The sequence below is a fragment of the Lactuca virosa genome, chromosome 8 (genome assembly GCF_052849685.1).
Source record: "Lactuca virosa cultivar CGN04683 chromosome 8, Lactuca_virosa_CGN04683_v6, whole genome shotgun sequence".
NCBI classification, from domain to species: Eukaryota; Viridiplantae; Streptophyta; class Magnoliopsida; order Asterales; family Asteraceae; genus Lactuca; species Lactuca virosa.
Genome location: NC_136433.1, coordinates 195,209,978 through 195,232,571, shown reverse-complemented (window position 1 = coordinate 195,232,571; position 22,594 = coordinate 195,209,978). Strand labels below are relative to the sequence as shown.

General features: G+C 35.2%; 5 protein-coding genes across 8 annotated transcripts; 1 reads left to right on the top strand and 4 right to left on the bottom strand.

The window, feature by feature from the left end:
- The first annotated feature begins 627 nt into the window (after positions 1 to 627).
- On the top strand, positions 628 to 3,906 carry LOC145133188 (GTPase Der (DUF707)). Of its 3 annotated transcripts, none has more exons than XM_079068122.1 (13): positions 628 to 740; positions 969 to 1,088; positions 1,429 to 1,488; positions 1,586 to 1,687; positions 1,835 to 1,918; positions 2,038 to 2,156; positions 2,253 to 2,354; positions 2,434 to 2,550; positions 2,739 to 2,807; positions 2,887 to 2,953; positions 3,080 to 3,223; positions 3,496 to 3,576; positions 3,663 to 3,906. In XM_079068122.1, exons 1-13 carry the CDS (start codon positions 726 to 728, stop codon positions 3,762 to 3,764), a joined length of 1,182 nt encoding a protein of 393 aa, XP_078924248.1. In that variant the 5' UTR covers positions 628 to 725; the 3' UTR covers positions 3,765 to 3,906. The 3 variants fall into 3 exon arrangements, with proteins under 3 accessions (XP_078924248.1, XP_078924246.1, XP_078924247.1); XM_079068120.1 differs by having other exon boundaries at positions 1,399 to 1,488; XM_079068121.1 differs by lacking the exon at positions 628 to 740 and adding an exon at positions 829 to 897 and having other exon boundaries at positions 1,399 to 1,488.
- Positions 3,761 to 6,472, bottom strand: LOC145133187 (alpha/beta-Hydrolases superfamily protein). Its single transcript, XM_079068119.1, has 13 exons — positions 6,220 to 6,472; positions 6,083 to 6,137; positions 5,947 to 6,002; positions 5,759 to 5,859; positions 5,418 to 5,487; positions 5,250 to 5,319; positions 5,109 to 5,165; positions 4,937 to 5,004; positions 4,763 to 4,843; positions 4,572 to 4,649; positions 4,295 to 4,450; positions 4,080 to 4,232; positions 3,761 to 4,011 (listed from the first exon to the last, which is right to left on the bottom strand). The coding sequence occupies exons 1-13, from the start codon at positions 6,445 to 6,447 to the stop codon at positions 3,928 to 3,930; spliced, it is 1,257 nt and encodes a 418-aa protein (XP_078924245.1). The 5' UTR covers positions 6,448 to 6,472; the 3' UTR covers positions 3,761 to 3,927.
- Positions 6,473 to 8,363: 1,891 nt separating this feature from the next.
- On the bottom strand, positions 8,364 to 9,386 carry LOC145128754 (photosystem I reaction center subunit XI, chloroplastic-like). Its single transcript, XM_079063556.1, has 2 exons — positions 9,132 to 9,386; positions 8,364 to 8,945 (listed from the first exon to the last, which is right to left on the bottom strand). Exons 1-2 carry the CDS (start codon positions 9,294 to 9,296, stop codon positions 8,454 to 8,456), a joined length of 657 nt encoding a protein of 218 aa, XP_078919682.1. The 5' UTR covers positions 9,297 to 9,386; the 3' UTR covers positions 8,364 to 8,453.
- A 121-nt stretch (positions 9,387 to 9,507) lies between these two features.
- On the bottom strand, positions 9,508 to 13,043 carry ATSPO22 (Tetratricopeptide repeat (TPR)-like superfamily protein). Its single transcript, XM_079063555.1, has 5 exons — positions 11,684 to 13,043; positions 11,413 to 11,602; positions 11,298 to 11,330; positions 10,608 to 11,228; positions 9,508 to 10,391 (listed from the first exon to the last, which is right to left on the bottom strand). The coding sequence occupies exons 1-5, from the start codon at positions 12,994 to 12,996 to the stop codon at positions 9,711 to 9,713; spliced, it is 2,838 nt and encodes a 945-aa protein (XP_078919681.1). The 5' UTR covers positions 12,997 to 13,043; the 3' UTR covers positions 9,508 to 9,710.
- Positions 13,044 to 15,597: 2,554 nt separating this feature from the next.
- On the bottom strand, positions 15,598 to 19,721 carry LOC145129171 (FRIGIDA-like protein 3). Of its 2 annotated transcripts, none has more exons than XM_079063897.1 (4): positions 19,529 to 19,721; positions 17,829 to 18,791; positions 17,092 to 17,261; positions 15,598 to 16,221 (listed from the first exon to the last, which is right to left on the bottom strand). In XM_079063897.1, exons 2-4 carry the CDS (start codon positions 18,766 to 18,768, stop codon positions 15,775 to 15,777), a joined length of 1,557 nt encoding a protein of 518 aa, XP_078920023.1. In that variant the 5' UTR covers positions 18,769 to 18,791; positions 19,529 to 19,721; the 3' UTR covers positions 15,598 to 15,774. The 2 variants fall into 2 exon arrangements, with proteins under 2 accessions (XP_078920023.1, XP_078920024.1); XM_079063898.1 differs by having other exon boundaries at positions 17,829 to 18,782.
- Positions 19,722 to 22,594: the final 2,873 nt, after the last annotated feature.

Here is a 22,594-nt window from a genome sequence, read left to right as displayed (position 1 = left end):
AAAAATTTGTTTATTAACACATCTGATGCACTAAACAACAAATAAAGGTGGGATCGGAAGCTATGACTTATATAAGGAAAATAATTTGTACACAAGAAGTTTTATTCATACATTAAAAAAATCTATCATGCATTTACAATGTTATCTCATTTTAATACATTAAAAATCAAACATTTTGTTTTATGTTAACATCCAAAACTGTATTTATTTTTACACAAGTAAACCAGATTTTTTCTTAGAGTATAAAATTGAACTTTTTTATACTTTTTCACATTCTTCGTTTATAATCTAACAATATCAATCAATCAGATTAACTACCATAGTAGCATATACAAACCAACTTGAGACAAAAGGACATGGAGAAAAAAAGACTTGAAAGAACCCATATTAATAATTTCTGAAGAAATTTGATTAATTAAAATATGTGTAACTGAAATTAATAAAACATTTGAATATTTTATTAAAAAAATAAGGAAAATGCTACCTATTAAATTTTGCCGGTAAAATCGCACTTATTTTCCCCAATTCTAAGCAAAGGTGCTCTCTTCTGTTCAACTTCCACTTCTCCTTTTTTGACTTTAAAAGTCAAGATTCATTCATTCATTCCATTCTCTCTTTCAATGTATATAGTATATACATATGTTTCTGCATATATTTTTTGATCTTTGATCCCATTATTCAACTCAAAGTTTCATCTTCTTTGGAGCTCCATATATAAGCTGATTATGAAGAACACTTCTGTAAGTTTGCTCATCTTTGATTAAATTTGAAGCAGATCATACCAGCAATTGCTTATTACATCTTAATCTTTTTGCACATTTTTTTATGCTACATACTCAAAATATTTGAAGATTTTGTATTAGAACATAAGATTTGTTAACGGAGTTGCTTCATTTGGTTAGTTAATACTCAAAATGTTCTTGTAAAACTTCATCCTAATCTACTAATCTCTTTATGTAATATATCAGGTAGCATTGCCTATGATCAAGAGGCAAAAATCATTACTATGCAGCCCTCTTCTTGGTGCTATATTAGTCTCCATGGCTTTCTTTATAGCAAGTGCACTAATTGTCATAGATCATAAACAGGTAGACATAGTTTTAAAATCTTTCATCTAGTCTAGACTACTAATTAAAAAACTTATGGGTTTGGGTTCACATAATAGTTTTGGTGATGTATCTTTTAAAATGATGTTTGGATATATATATGTGATACGTCAATAGATGATAAGTTTACCCTTTTGTCTCTACGACATAATAAAGAAAGGCATGTATGGATGGTTTTTTACTTAATGTAGAAAGAACCAGGAAAAATATTTTAATAGCGACTTTTTGATTAATTATCATTAATGAATCTTCATATTAAATACTCATATGGTATCTCCTTTGATTTGATAAGTTCCCAAACTTACGGGCAATCTTGGTTCAGAGATCTCCAGAACTACGAAAGCCTGAGGCTCTACAAGTTACACCAATGAACATATGCGAGGTTTGACACTTTTGTCTAAATATGTATAATTAATCTTTAACTTTCTTGACAATATCACATGTAAAGATATAAAAAAGTTGATCTTTATTTTTTCAAGAATCAATGCAGTCGTGATGGAAGTGAAGCGTTGCCTAAAGGAATCGTGTCAAAAACATCTGATCTAGAGATGCGGCCATTATGGGGCCCTCGTAAGAAGAGGGTGCGTACGTATAACTCTACTAGAAAATATGGCATCATGAGTTACAAATTTTCAACCAAATCGTCGCTAAAACTGTTGCTACAATCTTATTTTCGACCAATATGTACCACTTCATCTCTCCCTTACTAGTTCTATATTATTTACCAGAAGAACGTGAAGTCACCAATGAGCTTGTTGGCTATGGCGGTTGGGAAGAAGCAAAAAGCAAATGTCAATGAAATGATTAAGAAGGTGATTGATTTAGTAATAATTAAGTGATATATATATATATATATATATATATATATATATATATAGTCATGAAAGATTCATAACTTGCTTTGAGACAAATCATTTGTGTTCAAAATTAGTTCCCATCGGATGATTTTGTGATTATGCTGTTCCACTATGATGGGATTGTGGATGAATGGAAGGATCTAGAATGGAGTAGTCGTGTCATACATATTTCAGCTATAAGCCAAACAAAATGGTAAGAATTTTCCCATTGGATGACTTTGTGATTATATATATTCCAAAATTAATATATACAAATGTGGTAATTGATTCTTACCTATGGATGGCTTAGGTGGTTTGCTAAGAGGTTCTTGCATCCAGACGTTGTCTCAGAATACGCTTATATTTTCCTTTGGGATGAAGATCTTGGTGTACAAAATTTTGATGCGGGAAGGTTCTTCATTTATCCCTAAACCCTAAAATTAACAAAAGTAAGCAAATGAAGGTGATTTATAGTGGTTCTAATGATGCAGATACGTATCGATAATAAAAAAAGAAGGGCTTCATATATCTCAGCCAGCACTCGATCCTGAAAAATCAGAGGTGCATCATGAAATGACATCGCGAGAAAGTGGATCAACCGTACACAGGTAGAAATGTTAATCTTAGTACATTTAACTTTAAGGATATGTTTGAATGAGCTTTTGGATTCATAGTTTTTGTTTAAAGAACTTCTATCAATTTTCGAATGGCAAAAGTGTTATATTTGACATAGAAAGTCAAATTGTTGACTTACCTATATAGTATGTTTCAATTGTTGTTGATATTATGGTAACAGAAGGATCGAAAGAATGAGCCGCTCAAGGAAACAATGTTATAGAAACAGCACAGATCCGCCATGTACAGGGTATGCAAGACCTTAAAAGATCCATCATTTTAATTTTTGTTTTTTATTTTCATTTTGATCCATGTGTTAATTAACTTAGGTGGGTGGAAATGATGGCTCCTGTTTTCTCAAAAGAAGCATGGCGTTGTGTGTGGTATATGATTCAGGTAACTACAATAAACTTATTCTTCTAACAACTCCTAAGGCGTCAACTACTCCATTTTTTGAATTCAACACAAACTGTAACTGTTGAGACTCCAACCTTTCACCATTTTGTACTTGATTTGTGACAGAATGACTTGATTCATGCATGGGGATTGGACATGCAACTAGGATATTGTGCACAGGGTAATCGAACACAATATATTGGTATTGTTGACTCTGAATATGTTGTTCACTATGGTCTTCCTACACTTGGGGGATCATCACAGAATAAGGTACGTATATATATATATATATATATATATATATATATATATATATATATATATATATATATATATATATATATATATTTTATAGTGTATTTGGTTTGACATTAAGCAACATAACATGTGTGGAAAAGTCAAATAGACGTTTGTAAGTTGTAACACGATGCATGGTTGACTAATATGCACATGGGTTACTTTTTGTGCATGAGTATGACGAAAGGAATGATTGGACATGTGATCATGTGCCTTGATTTATTTCTTATGATTATTTTATGCAGACAAATAGTGACTCATCGAAAGAATCTTCTTCAAAGGAATCAGTCCCATTAGAATCCAATCACACTGATATTAGAGCTGAGGTAACTTTAATTTGCGTCTTCATAATATTATAAATAAACCATGAAAACTAGAAATATATATTTTTTTTTTTTGTATTAATTTGTAGGTCCGAAAACAGTCATTTAACGAATTGGAAACATTCAAAAGAAGATGGAGAAAAGCAGTTCACGAAGATGAATGTTGGGTTGATCCATACAACCAACATTGACAAACACAAAATCCCCTTGGATTATTTTTAAGTTTTACAATTATTTAACAAATATAAATGTTCTTTTCAAATTCATATACGTGTAACAAATAACAATAATTAATCACATATATATATATATACCATTTTTTGTTTTATATTATGAATCAATGTCACAATGACATCATATACGAACCTTTCTACTAACGAGTCCAGCAATAACCGTTGCTAATTCTTCACCCAAGTCCTCCTGTACATGATGCCCTGCCTACAAGAAAAATGTCACCACAAGTTATTCAGCAGACAGCAGACAGTAAACAGTAGAATTGTTAGTACCATGGGAAGTTCGACTAGTCGATGTTTTGAAGCCGTGCAAAAATCTTCAACTCCATCAAAGTCTAGCCAACGGTCTCTTTGTCCCCAACATATTGAAGTTTTAACTTTCCAATCATCATCCATAAGGATTTTTCTCATTTCTTCAACATAGTTCTGCACATAAACAAACTTTTTAGGGTTATTTTCAATGATGACAACATGAATGAATAAGTTACCTTAAGTTCCTTTTTCATTGAGCGACTTATTGCATTAAGAGCAAATCCAGATGAACCAGATGTAAGATATGGTCTCCTATACACCATAGCATCATCTTCTTTCATTTTGTAGGGTCCACAGCTTGTTAATGTTTTATCGCTTGCCCTAAGAGGATCCTGATCAAATTCATATATAATCATTCAGATTGTGTTTCTAGAACCATTTCTATGATGAGGGTATTTATGTCTTTTTTCCACTTTTTGGGTGGGACAAAAAAAAATGCAATTTTTAATATACCTGTGAAAATATTTCACCCAACAAAAAGTTGCTGAAAATTGACAATGTTGATGGCAGGTTTGCATGCTTGGCTGTAAGCTTTAGTCATTGAACTATACAACATTAGATTTTGACTTGTATCTATTTTATTCAGTAAAACTATATGTAAAAAAACACATAAATTCTGTGGAGAAAGTTGGAAAAGTGCTTACAGGAGGATTAAGCAGTATGAGATCATTCAACTTCTCTTGATGTTTGCTTGCATATTTAACAACAATTGGCGCAAAATACCCCTGAAAAGTTTAAAATGATGGTTCTCAGTTGTCACCACTTAAATCTCTTGTCTGATATATCAAAAAGTTAAAATGGGTACAAAAAAAATATACCTGAACAACGAGTGAAACCTTGTTGACCCCAAGTTCATCAATAACAGATCCCAAAGCTGACACAAATTCTGCATACCACAAAATACAGTGTGATTTGAAATGTTGTATACCCTTTTATGTCTTTTAATAAAAACTGCAAACATGAATGAGAATGGGGTTATCGGTAATTTACCATCTAAGGTGTAATCAAAACCATATTTGGGTTGAGGCTTCTCTGAATATCCGAAGCCTGTAAGAGCAAAAAAGATAACATCAAGACTAGGGGCAAATAAGTAATTTTAGCAAAATAAGATGTAAATATGTAATGCCTCACCCAACCAGTCAAAAGCTATGGTATGATAATCCTTGGATAGCAATGGCAGTACCTTGCGATATGAATAAGCCTAAAAGACACCACATGAAATAAATGTAAAATTTGAAATTTGATCAAACAAGATTAATATAGTTTTCTTGATAAATTAAAAGGGAAAATAGAACTCACTTGTGAAGGAAATCCATGAATTAGTAAAACTGAAGGTTTATCAGCATTTCCACTTTCAACGCAAAACCATCTAGTGCAAAAATTATATAGAGAGAGCATGTTTCAATCGGTAATCCCTGCAAATAGTCCACCTTCAATTACTGCACTACAATCACCTACCCTACTATCACTTTCAATCCTCCATCCAATGAAGATTGTGATGTTTGACTTAAATTGAAGTTTAATAAAAAGAATGTTGAGTTCAATGAGATGTAGGAATTGATCATACAAAAAAAATGGAAATTGTTGAAATTCTCATTGGATGGAGGGATTGCTGTTATAGAACAATACTTAAGAAGTACCTGAAGAGATCTGTTGAGGTCTGTGAATTGCCACCCATTGTCAAACCAAAAATTGGATCCTTGGCCTTTTCACCGGTGCCATAAACAGGATGTGCTTTCATCTGAAGATAAAAATTGTTAAGTTAGGTTTTCAATTTGATACTTGAAGATCAAAGTAAGTAAATTATTTTCATACAGTAGAAACTCACATATTTTCCTGTCTTAAACCACTCATCAGCAGGATTAGGTCCATCAGAATACTTCCCTGTTCAAAACAAATACTACTCAACGCTATATTTGAGAAACGGATTACAAATTTTTACACATGGAGAAGCAAATTCGAACCTCCGCTAAAAGAGAAGCCATCTCCAGCGGAAACAGGAGCGTCCAACAAATAACCCTAATTGAACATATTCATTGAATCAGAAAAAGTAAAAAAAAAAAAATCAAACAGTTTCATGATTGAGAAAAACGAAACTTACATCATCGCCGTCATCGCTAATGGATTGGCAGGTGAAGGCTATCGATCTCTTTCTTCTTTGGAAGAGGATGTGACCCTTCGATTTGAGGGAGCTGTGGCGGAGGGAGGGCTGAAATGGTGTGAGGGAATGGAGGAGGAACGAGGGAGTGTTGGATTGAAGAGATGTGATGTGAAGAATGGCAGCCATTTTCTTGGATGGGTTTGGCGCGAGTGAGCAAGATGATAGCATCCAAAGGGAATAAAAGGTGGCCGTTGTGTTTATTTTTGAATCATTAAATAAAGATAGAGCCTCATTGGTTCTCATTCTTTACAATCTTATTTAGGCATATTCGTTTGGATAGATTGATTTGATCTGATCCGATCCAATCAAGTGAATCCAAATTGATTTCGGTTTTCAAAACATGGATCTGAATAGTCCAAACCAAAATCAAATCTGATCCGATCCGATCCAATTACAATTCGGTTTGATAGGTTTTTATAATTCGGTTTTCAAAAACCGAAGCATTTTAAAACGACATATAATTATAATATTACTCAACTTTACACAAAAAACGAAAACAAATTATTTAGTTGTGATTTGAAATTTATAAACAACTAATAAGAAGATATATTATAGTTAAATATTTTACAGATACAAAACTTTTGAGAGAAAATGCATATTAATGTTTTTTTATCTATTGAAACGTTTTGATCCTATTTGAAAAAATAAATTACAAAATTAATAAATAACTATATATATATATATATATATATATATATATATATATATATATATATATATAAATAAATAATAAATGTTTATTTGGACTATTCGGTTCTTATTTTACAAACCAAAACCAATCCAAAATCCAATATAATAATTCGGTTTTATTGAAAACCAATCCAAAGATCCGATTATTCAAACCAAATAGTCCAATCTAAATTGTCCAATTGGACAATTCGGTTTTATCCAAATAGTGAACAGTCATAATCTTATTATTTAACATATATATATATATATATATATATATATATATATATATATATATATATATATAATCTTAAATGCTATTATTATTTTGAAATTCCTTTTCTTATTATATGTGAAAAAGCTTTACTATTTTTTATTATATAATGTAACTTTAAGTTTAAAGAAAATGAAGTTTTTGGTTATATATCCTATAGTTTTATGAAATGAAATCATTATTTCTTTTAATATTGAGACAAAATTCTTTTTTGACTATTTGAATCTTAAAGTCCAAACTTGTCTCTCCAAAAGAACCCTTAGAGTGGTGGGTGTGGGCAACGCCCCACACGCGTTACTAGGAGAAAAAGAAGGAAATGTCGTTAAGAGATGTTATGGTGGTAACGGGAAGCAACGGGGATGCCTTTAACATGGAATAACATGGGAGGGGGACGGTGTTCATTGGCGTTATTAGGTGTTATTAGGCATAATAACAGGAGTGGGCGTTGCCCACTCCGAGTAGCCTTATGGAGACTATGGAGACAGAAGAGACTCCAATATATATAGACGTTTATTGAACCGTACTGATGCGAGATATACTAACAATATCATCTAGAAATTTACGATTGGCATATCATAATAGTCAGATTGATTACGTTATTGTTCAAATTTCTTGTACATGGTGTTATTATCAAGCTATTTAATGACAATGTTGTTTCTATATAAATTGATGTCTTTCGTTCTATATTACTAGTCAATTGGTCAAAAATTCTCCTCATCTTTGATGAGAACTTTAGAGTGGCGACATCAGGTTTGGGTGTTGCACATTTTGATGCATGATGGCATATTAATAAATATGACCTTTTAAACTCTTTATCTAATGATGTTAACAGTTGTTTTATAGACTGTTTTGCTCTTTAAACTTAATGTGATTTCGCATGTTGAGTTCAAGAAATCACTCCTTTCTCTAAATATATTATGATTTACTTTCCTTAGGTTGGTCGAAAATGATGAGAGAGAGCATTTGTCTTTACTTAGATGTTATTTTAACTTTTCAAGTGTAAAATTAATCAAATTAGGATCACAATACAAAGTACGAACACATATGGAGAAGGTGCATTTCATTTTAATAAGATAGCATTGTCTTAACCGCTTTTTACAATGCAAAATTTTCAAACAAAATTCAAATATACAAAACATCATAAAACAATATGCTTCAAAATATCATCACATCCATTAATATACAACTTCCCATATTTAGCCATCCAAAAAAACACAAATTAACCTTTCATTTACTTAACATAGTAAGGAAGGTCAAGTACATAAAGAAGATAAAAAGCCCAAATGACCCCCGAGATCCCACCAAAGAAGAATCCGCCAGTAAACTTGGCCCAACCGTCAGCTGTTTGAAGTTGATCCGGCTCCTTCTTCCTCCCGGTCAAAGTCAACGATGGCGCAATCGATGGCTCGCCCTCTTTAAACGAAGCCATCCCATACATCGTCAAGCAGATGCTTAAGATCACCACTAGCCCACCAGCAGCTAGTGAGCCAGCCGCACCAGCATACTCTGTGTTCCTTAGTGGGCCTGCTTTCACAAATGGACCCACTAGAAAGAACCCATGGGCTAGCCCAACCTCAATACCACGTAGCAGTGGGTTGACAGCTGTGCGGTATCCAGGAAGGTTTGAAAGGTACCATGCAATCAATGGGCTTGATGTGACGGGTGTCTCGAGGCTTCCGATGAATGGGTCACCGTTGATGGGCTGGATCACTTGGTAATTGGGCTGCATAGTACATCAAGATAACCTTTTGTTAATTCCTTATTGATTTTACATCATAAGATTTCATTTGTTTAATCAATTAAGGTGACATTTAGCATATTTTACTAATGATCAAACAACACAAATACTAATATGGAGTTCAAAAAAAAAAAAAAAAAAAAGGAAAATCCATGAATGGAAGAAGAAAACCTTATCGGTTTTAACAGCCTTGATGGTGAACGAAGATTTGCGAGAGGAAGGCAAGATTCTGAATGGTGTACCAGAAATGCCCTTTGGGGTAACAAGGTCCCTTGTAAAAGAAGTTGCGAAACTGCCCTTGAGGTGGCTAGCCATGGTGGAGGCTGCTGTGGCCATTTTTGTCAATTCACTTAACACTCTCTCTCTATAATTCAGAGAGGCCACAGATCGAATGGTTATAGTAGGGGAGAGACACACACACAGTGACTTGGCAAGCTGAAAATCTTTTTATCGTAAAGTTGTGGTTCTCTGAAAGATGCTTGTATACACGTGTACACTTTTTATTAGCTCACATGTCTTCGGATAGATTCTTTCCTTATCCATAATAACTGATCTTGGATAATTCTATTTGTTTAAATTATATTTGTTTATTCCTTCATAATATTTCCCTTTAATAAAAGTTTTTCAGTAATAACTAAATATCCAAAATTTCTTTTAAACAAAAACAGAAGTTCATTAATGTTTATAATGGCTGTTATAGTGTTATAGAGAGCTAAATTCATTTGAATTAAAATCTTACTAAAAAAACTTCTAAAGATGCCCTTGACTCTGAACTTTCTTTTCAACCCCAGAAACAAAATCCTCCATACAAGCCTTGTAAGTATCCATGCCCGCAACCCTGCCCGCCAATTCCAACCCCATGTCCATCCACTTTTTGGCTTCCACCGCCTGCCCCAACCTCACGGGCAAAGCTGCCCGATTCCATGCCGTCATCGCCAGCCACTTCCCCTCCTCCACCGGATACTCCCCCGCCTTTAACCCCACCATAATCCTCAATGCTTTCTTATACATCCCATACACCCCATCATCATCATCACCACCACCACCACCATCATCATCATCATAATCTGCATTGCCTTTATGAACAGCGGTTATGGTGATTAGTTTTCTGATAATCAGAGAAATTGTTTGATAATCGGGTGATAAAGAGGAGAGGAGGGAAGAGATACAAGTTTTGAGACAAAATGTGGCTATTTTAGGGTTTGATCGTGGTCCTTCTGATGCATTTAGAGCAATTTGAAGAAGATAATTTGGGTTGAAGTGTTTGGAGTTTGTGTAGTTTTTTATACAAACAAGTTGCTTTGATTCTGTGTTGTTGAGTCTTGTGTAAAGATCGAATGCGCTCAATGTGTATATAAAGTAGAAATGTGGTTCGATTGTGGTGTTTTGGTCATCATCTATATGTGTTTTTGTTGATCCAGACATTAGTATCTGCATCACAGTAAAGAAACAATTAATCAAGCGTCTTAAATGACCATTTTGCCCCCCATCGTCTTCATCATCTCCTTCAAGAAACCCCAAAATTAAACCTAATCACTAAACCTATCAACCTTTTCTGCAAATATAGTAATATACTATCCAAGAAACTATGATAGTATTACGCCTCTGGGGGAAAATTAGTCAAAGATTTAAGAACAAAATTAGTACCTTTCCAGCTCTTTCCAGCAATTCAATGGCATGTTTGACTTCATTGTCCGATAATGTATTCTTACTTTCCTTCTCACCAGCTAACATTGCAGACACTGCTAAAATCATCGACTTACATACCATTGAATTATTTCCCTCCATTTGTCCATCAATTTTAACCCCATAATATTCTGCACACATCTTAAAAAGCTCCCCACAAAGTTCATACTTCTTTTCTTGTCCGCTTTTCAACCCAAGATTCCACAAATTTAAAGCAAACCAATTTTGTTCCCTTCTTCCAACCTCACCTGTCCCAAAAAAACATTCGGGTCCAAGTTCAGAGAAACGGGTATGGGCTTTTTTCATGTATTTGAGGATTTCGGGCTCGTTTCCAGGTTCTTTAATGAGAATTGTGATTAGGGTTCTAAAAACTATGACTTCAGTTGTTGGCATTGGTTTCCCATTGGGAAAGAAGGTTAGAAGATGGGATAAAGAGTTGACTGCAACAGGAAGAGCACGACAAGCAATGGCTTCATGGGCAGATAGTGAAAGGAATTCTGGAGTGAAGTCAATGCATGTTGGCATTGTTTGAATTTGAGTAATTGCTCCATTATGATCATTGTTTTGTAGATAGATCTTGAACTGACATATTAAGACAATATTTTGTTTATAAAACTATCAATCATTGTTCTGTAGATAACAATAACTTACCTTCAGGAAAGCAGAAGCAACATTGGGTTCCAACTGCAGTTGTGAAAAATAAAAAGGATATCACAAAAACTTGATTTTATAAAATAAGAAAGTTCTTGAAGTGAATTAAGTGTACCTTAGCAGCCTCATCAATGTATTCTTGAGCTCTATCCAGATGGGAGAGGCCTAGGTGGCATAGACATAGTACTCTGTAGCCTTTTGCCCGAAGAGATCTGTTCTCTATGTCATGAGGGACATAAAGCAGAGACTTCTCAAACATTTCAGCACTCACCTCATAATCCTTAGACCTGAAATAATCTGCTGCACTGAAGGGGAATTGTAACTTTTCAGTTATATTTGTGTCTTTTCAACTATGAAACTGTAAAAGTAAATAAATAGTGAGTTACCAGTTCCATAGAAGAGCATGCATGGCAGACCTCTGATTTGCAGCCAAATCTCCAGCAAAAAGAGCGACAAGTTTGTCATTGGATACAAACTCAGCAACCAATTTGGCCCTAACCCTAGCTCCTTCTCCGTTTACACAATCACCGACCACTCTCTGAACCACCCTAATTGCTGCGGCAGCACTGACGTGTGACCTCCCTAGAAGTCCAAGAAACACACCCATTGCTGTCTCTGCCCCAGAAGTGCCTACTGCCTGTAAGTATGACTCCATTGCTGATACCCAAACACCCTCTGGAATCCCCTTATTTACCACCATGCCCTTTAGCTCCTTCTCTGCTTCTCCGTATCTTCCTAACCCTAACCAAGCCTTCATCGCTAAGACGCTTGAGCTCGGATGATCTCCCCCTTTCTCACCTTCTCTCAAAACTCTTACACACTTCAAAACGTTTTCAAATTCATCTCTCTGCAGATGTGATGCTGCCATGAATCTCAGTGTCTTCAGCCTTAATTCCTTCAAAGCTAGGGTTTCGTCTGGCTTTTTCACGTTTCGTAGCCCTTTCTCACACAATTCCAAAGCTTCACTCATCAACTTCAGGGCCTCGTTTACGGCGGAGACTTCGTTTTTTGATAAAAGTAGTTTTCCGAAATTCGTATATTGATTCGCTAAAGCCATATAGTTCTCTGCAATTCCGAACAGTGCTCTCTTTGATCTATTTAGTAAATTTATCGCCAAATTTCTATCAGAAACCTCCCAAGCCGTTTTTGATCTTGCGATATTTAAATCCAGAAGCAGCCTACGCTCATCACGATCGGATACATTCGTAATCTCGATGTTTGACGTCAGATCGGTCGCTTTCTCGAAGCAATTGCTAGCGAGATCGTACTTATGGAGCTCATGCCAGATTATACCTGTTTTGTAGAAGAACGAAGCGCACTTGAAACAAGGTGAAGGGACACCGGAAACGTCAACGACGAGGAAGAGAAGATCTACGGACACTTGCCGGAGTTTGGCGTGTTCCTCTGTAATTTTAGATGACGATGATCGGACAAAGTTGAAGAGATCCACGCATGCGTTCCATAAACGGTAACTCAACTTCCATATCTGCAGCTTCACGGAGTTCTGGAACGGTGCGAGTGAGGTTAGTTGAGTCAGTCCGTGGCGAAGAGCAGCGGGGACGGACTCCGGCAAAGGAGATTCCGGCGAATGGCGTTCGATTTCAGTTGTTAATGCTTCTAGTTTGCAGAGTAAATCAGATATCGGATCCTGCGACTGCATCTGCCGGAGATCCGGCGAAGAGATCTCGGCGATTCTCATTATTGGCGGCAATTTTACTTCCGAGTTTGAGCGGAGAGAAATACTAGTTCATGAAGTCATTTTTCAAATGCAAGTAAAGTACGCAAATAGCCTCTATATTTTTGTGTACATGCATAAAAGACCCCTTAGATTCTTTGTTTGCACTAGTAGCCCTTATCTTATGAAGGGATATTATATTATGATTCCAATTTGGATTTATATCAGAAAGCCATAATAATAAGATTTTGAAAAACAGATAAAAGATTGTTACGGAATATCTTATATTTAAGAGTAAATTTAGAATAAGTTAATCCTAATCACAATATGATCGCAAAGTAACCGGTTTTGTTTGGCGTGCATATATGGATCGCATTCCTTCTGCGGTGGCCCTTTCTCTCATAGGCATCTCCATTCCACCTCCTGTCACTTTTGCTCTAATGGATTCGAATCTACAGATCACATTTTGATTGGCTGCTCGTTCGCTACTGAGGTGATTCAATGGACGTTAAAATGGTGTAATATCCATGGCATACTTTTGATTCGGTGAAAGACCTGGTGGGTTTTGCAGCTAACTGGGGTAGATGTCCAAAGAAGAGAATAACATTGATTGCCATTGTGTACGGTTACCTTTGGTTTGTCTGGAAAGCCAGAAATGACATGGCGTTTAATAAAAAGCATATCACCCCTACGAAAACGGCGGATCATATCATTATTGAGGTGTACAATTGGGTGAACTTTATGGGCAATTTGGGTAGATTTATTTGGTTGGATTGTCTTTGTTGTCCTTTTAAAATTATGTAATCTCGTTTTGTTTTCCTTTCGCTCCGCCTGTCTCTTGTAGGCGTGGGCTTGTTCTGTTTTGTTTGCTGTTTCTTTTATAAATCGCCGTTTCCAAAAAAAAATACGACAATTAATTGTGGAACTCTTATTTTAAATTGTGATTCCGATTAAATTTGTAACTGAAAAGCGGGTAAACCCATGTATGATGGATGAAACATTAACCCAATATCAAACACAAAGAAAAGACACTGGTATGGATGTTTATTAAGCCCAAATAAGACGTTGGTAATTATAAAATTATTTTCTAAAATCGATTTATGCCAACACTAATAAAGAGTTTTCGGAAAATAAAAAGTTATTCTCATGACCTTTTAAAAACAACTTATAGCTTCTTGAGATATAATGACAATAATTTCCTCATTTTAACCTAAACAATCTCCTCATACATCACCATACTTTTTTTGTCAATTTACATGATTATAAGCATTTTCTGCTAAAACATTCTTAAAAGTGTGTATCTGCTTTTTTTTAGAATTGCCACACATAAATTTTCTAGTATACTCCTAAATGTCTAACACTGTCACATACAACTCGAACATTCAACTATTTTGAGTGATGGACATCATATCTGGATATCGTTGGACAATAAGCCAATATGTATTAAGTATGATCATTTTTTTATGAACCAAGATGCAATATACATTTTTTAACGATTAACTATATAAATAATTAATTAAATAATTATATGGACAAAATTAATATTACACTAGTATAAAAAATGAAAAACTTCATTACTCAAGGAATTAGTTTGACCGATAGGAATTGCGTCATTTTTGTCATGAACACCTCACCTTCACCTATTCATATGATTGTTTACTATGGCAAACGAGTAGTGCTATTTTTAAAATGTCGAGAAAATTCATATGATTGTTTACCATGGCAATAGAGTGGTGCCATTTTTATCACGGAAAACGAGAAGAGAGGGAAAAGAAGGAGAGTGGCAAGAATGGTAGAAAGGACAAGTGTAGTTGTCACCGCCAAGTTCGACATATGCCACGGTCGTGGCATAGTGTTTACCCAGTCCACCTCAATCTAGCCATGGTGCTTGGCGAGCCACTCCCCCGTCCCCATAGTCTTATGTCACATAATCCGAGCCAACATATCCGTCATTTCTTTGATTATGTCAATCAATTAAGGGTATAAGGCTAAACGGTGTCCTAGATTAATATCGCCGGTGGTTGCTGATTTGGCATGTTTACCACCGGTAAACACCGCACCTCAACCTCTTTTTTAACAGGTGGTGAAGTTCACTAGTGAACTTCCACCGATGTCTCTCTCTTGACTTACCGCTGAAAATAATTCATTCTCCCATATTTACTACCAGCGGCAATCTAAATTGTCACATCCTAACACCTTTTAAAAATGGCAAAAATTGCAAAAATGTCTCTATCATCTGATGTGTCCATCGGTAAATATTTTAGGACACCCCCTAGCCTAAATGTATTCACACCAACATACAGATTAACATCCTACAACCAAATTGGACAATCGAATTGATAGAGTTTTCAACAAGAAATCTTAGGGGGTCGTTTGGTTCACAATGTGTATGTCCCACCAAAATCCACAAATCAAACTCACCCTTACTCCATCTCATAAAAACCTACTTGAATCCTACAACGTATCGTATTAATTTGGGACAAATAAAATTTCAATCGTGTTAACATCAATTTCAGATTCTCACTCCAATACAAGTCAAATAGACAAATACGTTACAATGTAGTGAGCTATACCTAAGCGAACTACTCCTGGTAACCAAAAATTAGATACACGGACATAAGTAAGTAAACAACAGAAGAGAAGTAGTGCATAATATATTAGAGGATTACACTTATAGCGTCTGTCACCTAACACAAGAAAGTTTAGTAAGCTTAATACAGTAAAAGTAAAACATGTGATTAATTCAACAAGGTTAACTCCTCCTCCTACAAGTTAAAATCAAAGTCTCCCTTCCCTACAACCTTAGTGCATATAAGCAGCCTGATACTGGTACCCAGTTGCAAAATAGTGAGCATGGTTGGGACCCATATTGTAAGCCGGGGTACCCATATACGCACCCATGTGGGTATCGGGTTGAACCGCATATCCATATGGTCTGTTGTCATACACATACTGTGACTGTGGTGTGGGTGCGGGTGCATACCTTTCGGTGATTCTAGGATAAAAGTTTTTGTCTGTGTTTGTGTTTCGAGGAGGGGGCGCGTATACTGGAGATATCCCATTGGCTCGGGGTCTTTTGGGTTGTGGTTTGGCGACTTCTGTAGCGCGTTTTTTGTCGGCCTTGGCTTTCTCGAGTTGAAGTATTCGTTTTTGAAGCGAGCCCACCGGGTACTGGTCTTCAAGCTTGTGTTCTTCGATGCATTTGATTACGGTTTTTAGGGCAGATAGTTCTCGCTCGCTTACATCATTCTACAATTTCAAATTTTCATATGGATGTTAAGACTTGAGAGTTCAGTAGAGATACATTTTTCATTTTTGGTCCCTGAGTCAAAGCTCAATTTCTCAAATCTGGTCTTTCTCATATTAATATAGCTCATTTTTGCAATAGTCAATTTTTTTGGATCATGGACCAAAAAAGCATTACAAAAGCCTCTCAAACAAGGACCAAAATTGCAAGAGATATTATTGGAACCAAATTCACAAAATCAGTTAATACTCTGGGGGAAAATGTAATAATTTACTACTCTAAATGTTTAGTTTGACGGTATTAGAGTAAATTACTTTTTGGATCCTCATTATAATTTATAGCTGATAATTGCAATTTTGGTCCTTGTTTAAGGTTTTTGTAACGTTTTTTGTTCTTGTTCCAAGTAAAATGACTGCTTTTGGTCCCTGAATATGGCTGATTTTTTTCAATTTTGGTCCCAAAAATAGTCATTTTACTTGGATCAGGACCAAAAACTTTAAAAACCACTCAAACAAGGACCAAAATTGTAAAAGAACATTTTGGGACCAAGAATGAAAAAGAACAGCAATATCCAAGGACCAAAAATGTAATTTACTATAAATGTTAATTAGTTTAACAGTGATAAATAACATTTTTGGTCCCTGAGTTATGAGTATAGATGATAACCACAATTTTGGTCCCCAAAAGTTTCCTCTTTCAATTTTAGTCCTCATTTGAGTATAGTTGATTTTTACAACTTTGGTCCCAAAAAATATAATCATTTTCTTGGAACTGGGACCAAAAGCATTAGAAGAACCTCAAATGAAATTTGGGACCAAAAATGAAAGAATCATACTCAAGGACCAAAAATGTAACTTATTGAGGAAAAGAACCTGTGCAGGAGATAAATTTCCTAATTTGATGAGTGAAGGGACTCTCCTTGCTTCTGTTAAGTATGATTTCAATAATGAAACAGGAGAGAATTGCTCTGTAAGCTCAAAAGCAAATGCTAAGTTAACAGCATCGATATGCCTTCCACTATTCACCAACACATCAATTACACCTGAAGATAATAAAAGAAAATGACTTAATTATTAATTATTTCACCAAATCTTCCCTAAAAACCCTAACCCTAAAACCTAAAAGATCAAAAATCTGAGTAGGGATGGACTCAAAGAGATAAATATGTCTTGTACTCTTGTATTGTCATATTTCATAAATTAGATACAACAGATAGTTAAGTTATCCACTATTTCTTCAATTTTTATTGAGACAAAATGACTGAAAGGTCCCTGTGTTTTCTACATATATACAATTTTTGCGATTTTTGTCCCAAAAATATTATCATTTTACTTCAAATAGAGACTGAAAACGTTACAAAAACAAAACCTTCAAATAAAGACCAAAATTGCAATAGAAAACATTTACATACCAAAATTGGAAAAATCAGCTATACTTAGGGACCAAAACTGTAATTTACTCAAACTTTAACAACACCACCAACTGACATTCTAAATAGGTTAATACTAACTTTAAAAAACAGCCAAAAAGAGAAATTTTGCAATTTATGGGATAAAAAAAAAAAGCAAAATATATTAACAAAAAATTTTAAAAAAAAAAAAAAACGAACCTGGCATCTTCTCTGACAACCCAAGGAAGCGGCAAAGATCAGCAGTTTGGTGGCGGCGAGCCACCATTGGCACCAATTTTATCAAATCTTCTTTAAGAAAACAAGAATGAATACCAAAAGTAGCAACAAGTTGCAAAAAAGCATGAGCTTCCAATGAATTCCCATTACTTGCATCCAAATCAAGATCATCCAATTTCGGTTTCCATTCATCAGCAATACCCTTCGCCCTTTCCTTCACATTTTCCGAAATTACCCTTTTAACATAAACCCCATCAACATTCTCCAACAAAACACTCAAACACTCCATTAACATAATACACGTTCTTCGTTGCCCTAAAAGATTCGCATCCTTTTTCCCATCAACCAAATTGTAAAACCCACTAACCGAATCCAAAACAAAACCACCTGGATCATCCGCCACCTGTAAAGCCACCGGAATCTCCTCCTTTATGGTGGCAAGATTTTTCCGGTTGTCTGAAATGAACTTATGAAGCCCCGCCACGTCATTCTCTTTGCATAGTTTAGCGAGTTGAGGGTTTGTTAGGGTTAACTCGAGTGGCGGCGGCGGTGGTGGTGGTGGTGGTGGTTTCTCTTCCACCATGGGAGTGCCGCCGGTTATGGCGGCAACTGCAAGGTCTCTTTTTTCTTGGAGTTTTTGTAAGGAAGCTTCTTCTTTGGCTATGACGGCTGATTGGCGAGTTTCTAGAAGTTTTTGGGATTGAGTTGTTTTGATTTTGAATTCGTTTTCTTGATCTTCGAGTTCTGTGAAACGTCTTTTTAGGGATTTTTCAAGCCCATGAAAATGGTCTTCGATTTGTTTCCATTTTAGGTTTAGGGTTATTGCTCTATGACTTTCAAGCTCAGCAAATGCTTTTTGAAGTTGTTGGATTTTGGAGGTTGTTGATTGTAAGAGTGAAGCAACGGATTGTGTGTCTTCCATGGTGGAATTTAGCCCTATAAACTCTTCATTAAACCAAAAAAAAGTATGTCATCATTTTCTCAAATATACTTTAAAACATCATATATCAAGGAGTTAGACATGGTATTAAGTATTTTTCTAACAGAGAGAGTTTTAAAAAGGATAAGATACCCTAAATTTCTTTCATTCATTCAGTTATCCCTAATTATTGAGCCCCTATTTAACAAACCCTAATTTAAGCATCAGAACTCAAAGCAAAGAACAAACTTTAGGTCTATGTCTCTCATATGCTATATTTTATAGTTGCCAAAACAAAGACAAACAGTCAGAGTCTTCTGATCATGAACTTACGAGGCATTTGTTAGAAATAGAAGCACTTAATTAAACCCTAATTAACGCCAACAATAACCCAAAATCAAAATGATGTTAACCATGCAACTCAATCACTTTACTAACCAAACAAATAATTCGTCAATCGTTATCAACAATCCAATTAAAATGTTATAGAACATTATTGAAACTAGTAGATGAGTTATTAACTTTGTGGGGTATGTGACAGCTGCTAGATCAAATCAACCCAACCCAACCCAGCACAAATTACCATTAATAACCGATGAAACATACAAGAAACCAAAATTCAGAAGCTAATTTGAACCGAAATTGAAAAATCAAAGCCATGTTATCAGCTACCATCAAGCAAAATGGTAAAAATAAAAGTAACTGGATCTGAGAATTAAAGTACGAGTGGCGTAAGAAAAGAGAAGAAAATGGGTAAACTCACAGGCGACGGTTGGCGACGGCGACCAACGGCGGCGAATCGTGGAGTGCAGTCAAGGCATTTTGGGTGTTTGAGATGGAGGGTTTCGCGGGTGCATAAACAATCGGATAAAGAGAAAGAGAAAGGGGAAAGTGAAAGAGTTGAAATAAGGAAGACTACCCAACAAGGCGGCTTGGGACACACAAAGACTCTCTTTCCTCCCTTTTTATAGTAATTTATATTGCTATCTATGCTTCGGCAAGACTCATCTTCTAAGATTGACAATAAAAATACCATAAACGTGATAGGGTTTATGCAAAATTGCAAATCTTCCTTTCTACGTAATCAAATAAAGCTCTCATTTTTTTCGAAAGTGTGATACATTTGTCAATTTGTTGGGACCTCTTTCATAACATTGTTCATGATTTCTTCTTACGACATGTGTTTTTTCGTTAATACATCAAGATGAGATAAGATTTTTCTAACTTTTAACTTTTTGTTTTTTAGAAAAATAGAATTAGAAAGAAAAAAAAGTTTTATTATGGTGAACGAATTTATTTTACTTTTAAACCAAAAACTCATAATCCAATTTACTTGAAGTAGTTTTTGAGAGGTTTTTGAAGTTTTAATTTTTATATTTTATGTCATTTTATATTTTTCAAAATCTTTCAATTACTTTTATTGAATATTTCTATACAAATAAAAATTATAACTTTCAATTATAAAACTATGACTTTCAGCTTTCAACTATCAGCTAATTTCTACATGTAGTTCAAAAAAAATAGTTTTACTAAACATACTTTATATATATTTAAGTAATGTATAGATTGTATTTGTTAAATGTCAAACGCAAAAAGATTTTATAAGTTTAAGTAAGACAAGGCAACGTTGCGATATAACTAAATAATTGAAAAAGCTATAACAAAATATTAAAAGTAACAATTTCTTTAAAATTGATGACAATTTGATATTTGTTTATTCGTAATTTATGAAGATTTTGGAATACTACTTAAATATTGTAAAACAAAATATAACTAAAAATCATATGGAAATTTTATTGCAAAGTAATCATTACAAATTGTTTAAAGTATTTAAAGTTATTGTGTTTTGACAATGGTTATTGTTTTTTGGCACTAAAGATGCCAGGGAAAATGACTTAGGAGGGTAAGTACCTCTTATCCGTGTTCATATATTGGCAACTTCTTCTTTTTTGTACATAAGAAAGCAACTAATTTGTTTTAACTGTTTAAATTACACAAATATTACCGGCTAATACCTTTTTAACCGGTAACTCAAAGGGAAAATGACATAGGAGGGTAACTACCTCTTATCCGTGTTCACATATTGGCAACTTCTTTTTTGTACATAAGAAAGCAACTAACTTGTTTTAACTGTGTAACATCCCAAAAATCATGACCAAAAATTTTGTTGGTTAGGTTAGGGTTTGTGGTGGAGATCTGGATACCGACTTGGATCGTGATATCACTTTCCGAACTGATATTTCTACCATATGCCTGGGTTACAAGAAATTCAGCCTAGGATAATCCAAGTGGACACTTACGTTTCTAGGCACATAAAACGTAAGCCAATATGCTAAAGGGTTCTGTGAATGTGTGATGAAAACCGAGAGCTCAAGAACGTAACCCCCTTCTGGAAAGGAAGAGTTGTTTATATATTAAACACGATTAGGGTTTCATTAGGGTTGGGCCGTCATTAGTTGTTTTGGAAGCAAGTAATATTAATCCGGATTAGGGTTACCAAAACTAAAGAGTTTCGTTAGTTTTACCATAATCACCCTCAAGAAATTGAGTTTCGTTAGCGGGACCCCAGCCAGGGGCTCTGCCCCTTGGACCCCACTAGGGGCGCTGCCCCTAGACCCCGCCAAAGGGGCGCTGCCCCTTTGGAAACCCCGGACCCCCGACTAGTCGTCGAACCGGCTTCTGATTCGATCTTATACATGCGTGCACTCCGCACAACCCCGTACATATATTAGAGTACAAATCATGAATCCCCTTAGCTCACATGTTAGTTCCAGTTACTTAAAATGACATGGTGACACTAAAATCACCAACAATCCTCCCCCATTTTAGTGTAACCCTTGAAAAAACATAACCTTATCAACAACAAACCAAACTAGTACATAATGAAAATATCGAAACGATTGAATTTCCACTTAGTATCATACACTTGCAAATACTCGAGAATCAGGGTGTTCTAAGAATTGAACCCATCAACCCATTTGAATACCAGAAAGTAAAATACATACTAGTTTATTGAATTTCTAGCATAATACAACTTGACACTATTATAAAGTCGTGTGTCCCAATCGTCTCATGATCGTATCAAGGTCAAGTCCACAACCTCTTGAAATGCGGCTACACTTCACAATCACGTAGGTAACTCCTTTGCATGTATCTGCACATACATTTATCAAAGGAATTATTAAGAAGTTAAACTTCAACCTGGCTAACTTGCAGAACCGAACACATACCTAGGATGAATACTTCATGTGTTCCAATCTATAAGTATGAGCTTTCCACATTGAATTCAACTCCTAACATTATATTAGGAGGGAATTGGGTATCTCATCATTATAGAATTAAATGGACTTTAATCCCATCCCGATTACAGACTTGTGCACTAAGTCTCTTGTCAGACCTTTAGTCAAGTGATCTGCCAAATTTTGTTGCGATTTCACAAACTCGACCGAAATCACACCATTCATGATTAGTTCTCTAATCATACTATGTCTAACACCTAGGTGTCTAGACTTGCCATTATAAACCTGGCTATATGCCTTAGCCAAAGCGGCAGCACTATCACAAAGGATAGAAATAGGTGCTATCGGTTTAGACCACAAAGGAATCTCATAGACCAAATTCCTTAGCCACTCTACTTCTTTACCAGCAGCTGCTAACGCAACAAACTCAGATTCCATTGTCGAGTTTGTAATGCAAGATTGCTTCTTGGAAGCCCAAGAAATGGCACCTCCCCCAAGCAAGAATACCCAACCAGAAGTTGAGGAATGGTCCTCCATGTTGGTAATCCAACTTGCATCTGAATGACCTTCTAAAACCGAAGGACTCCCCA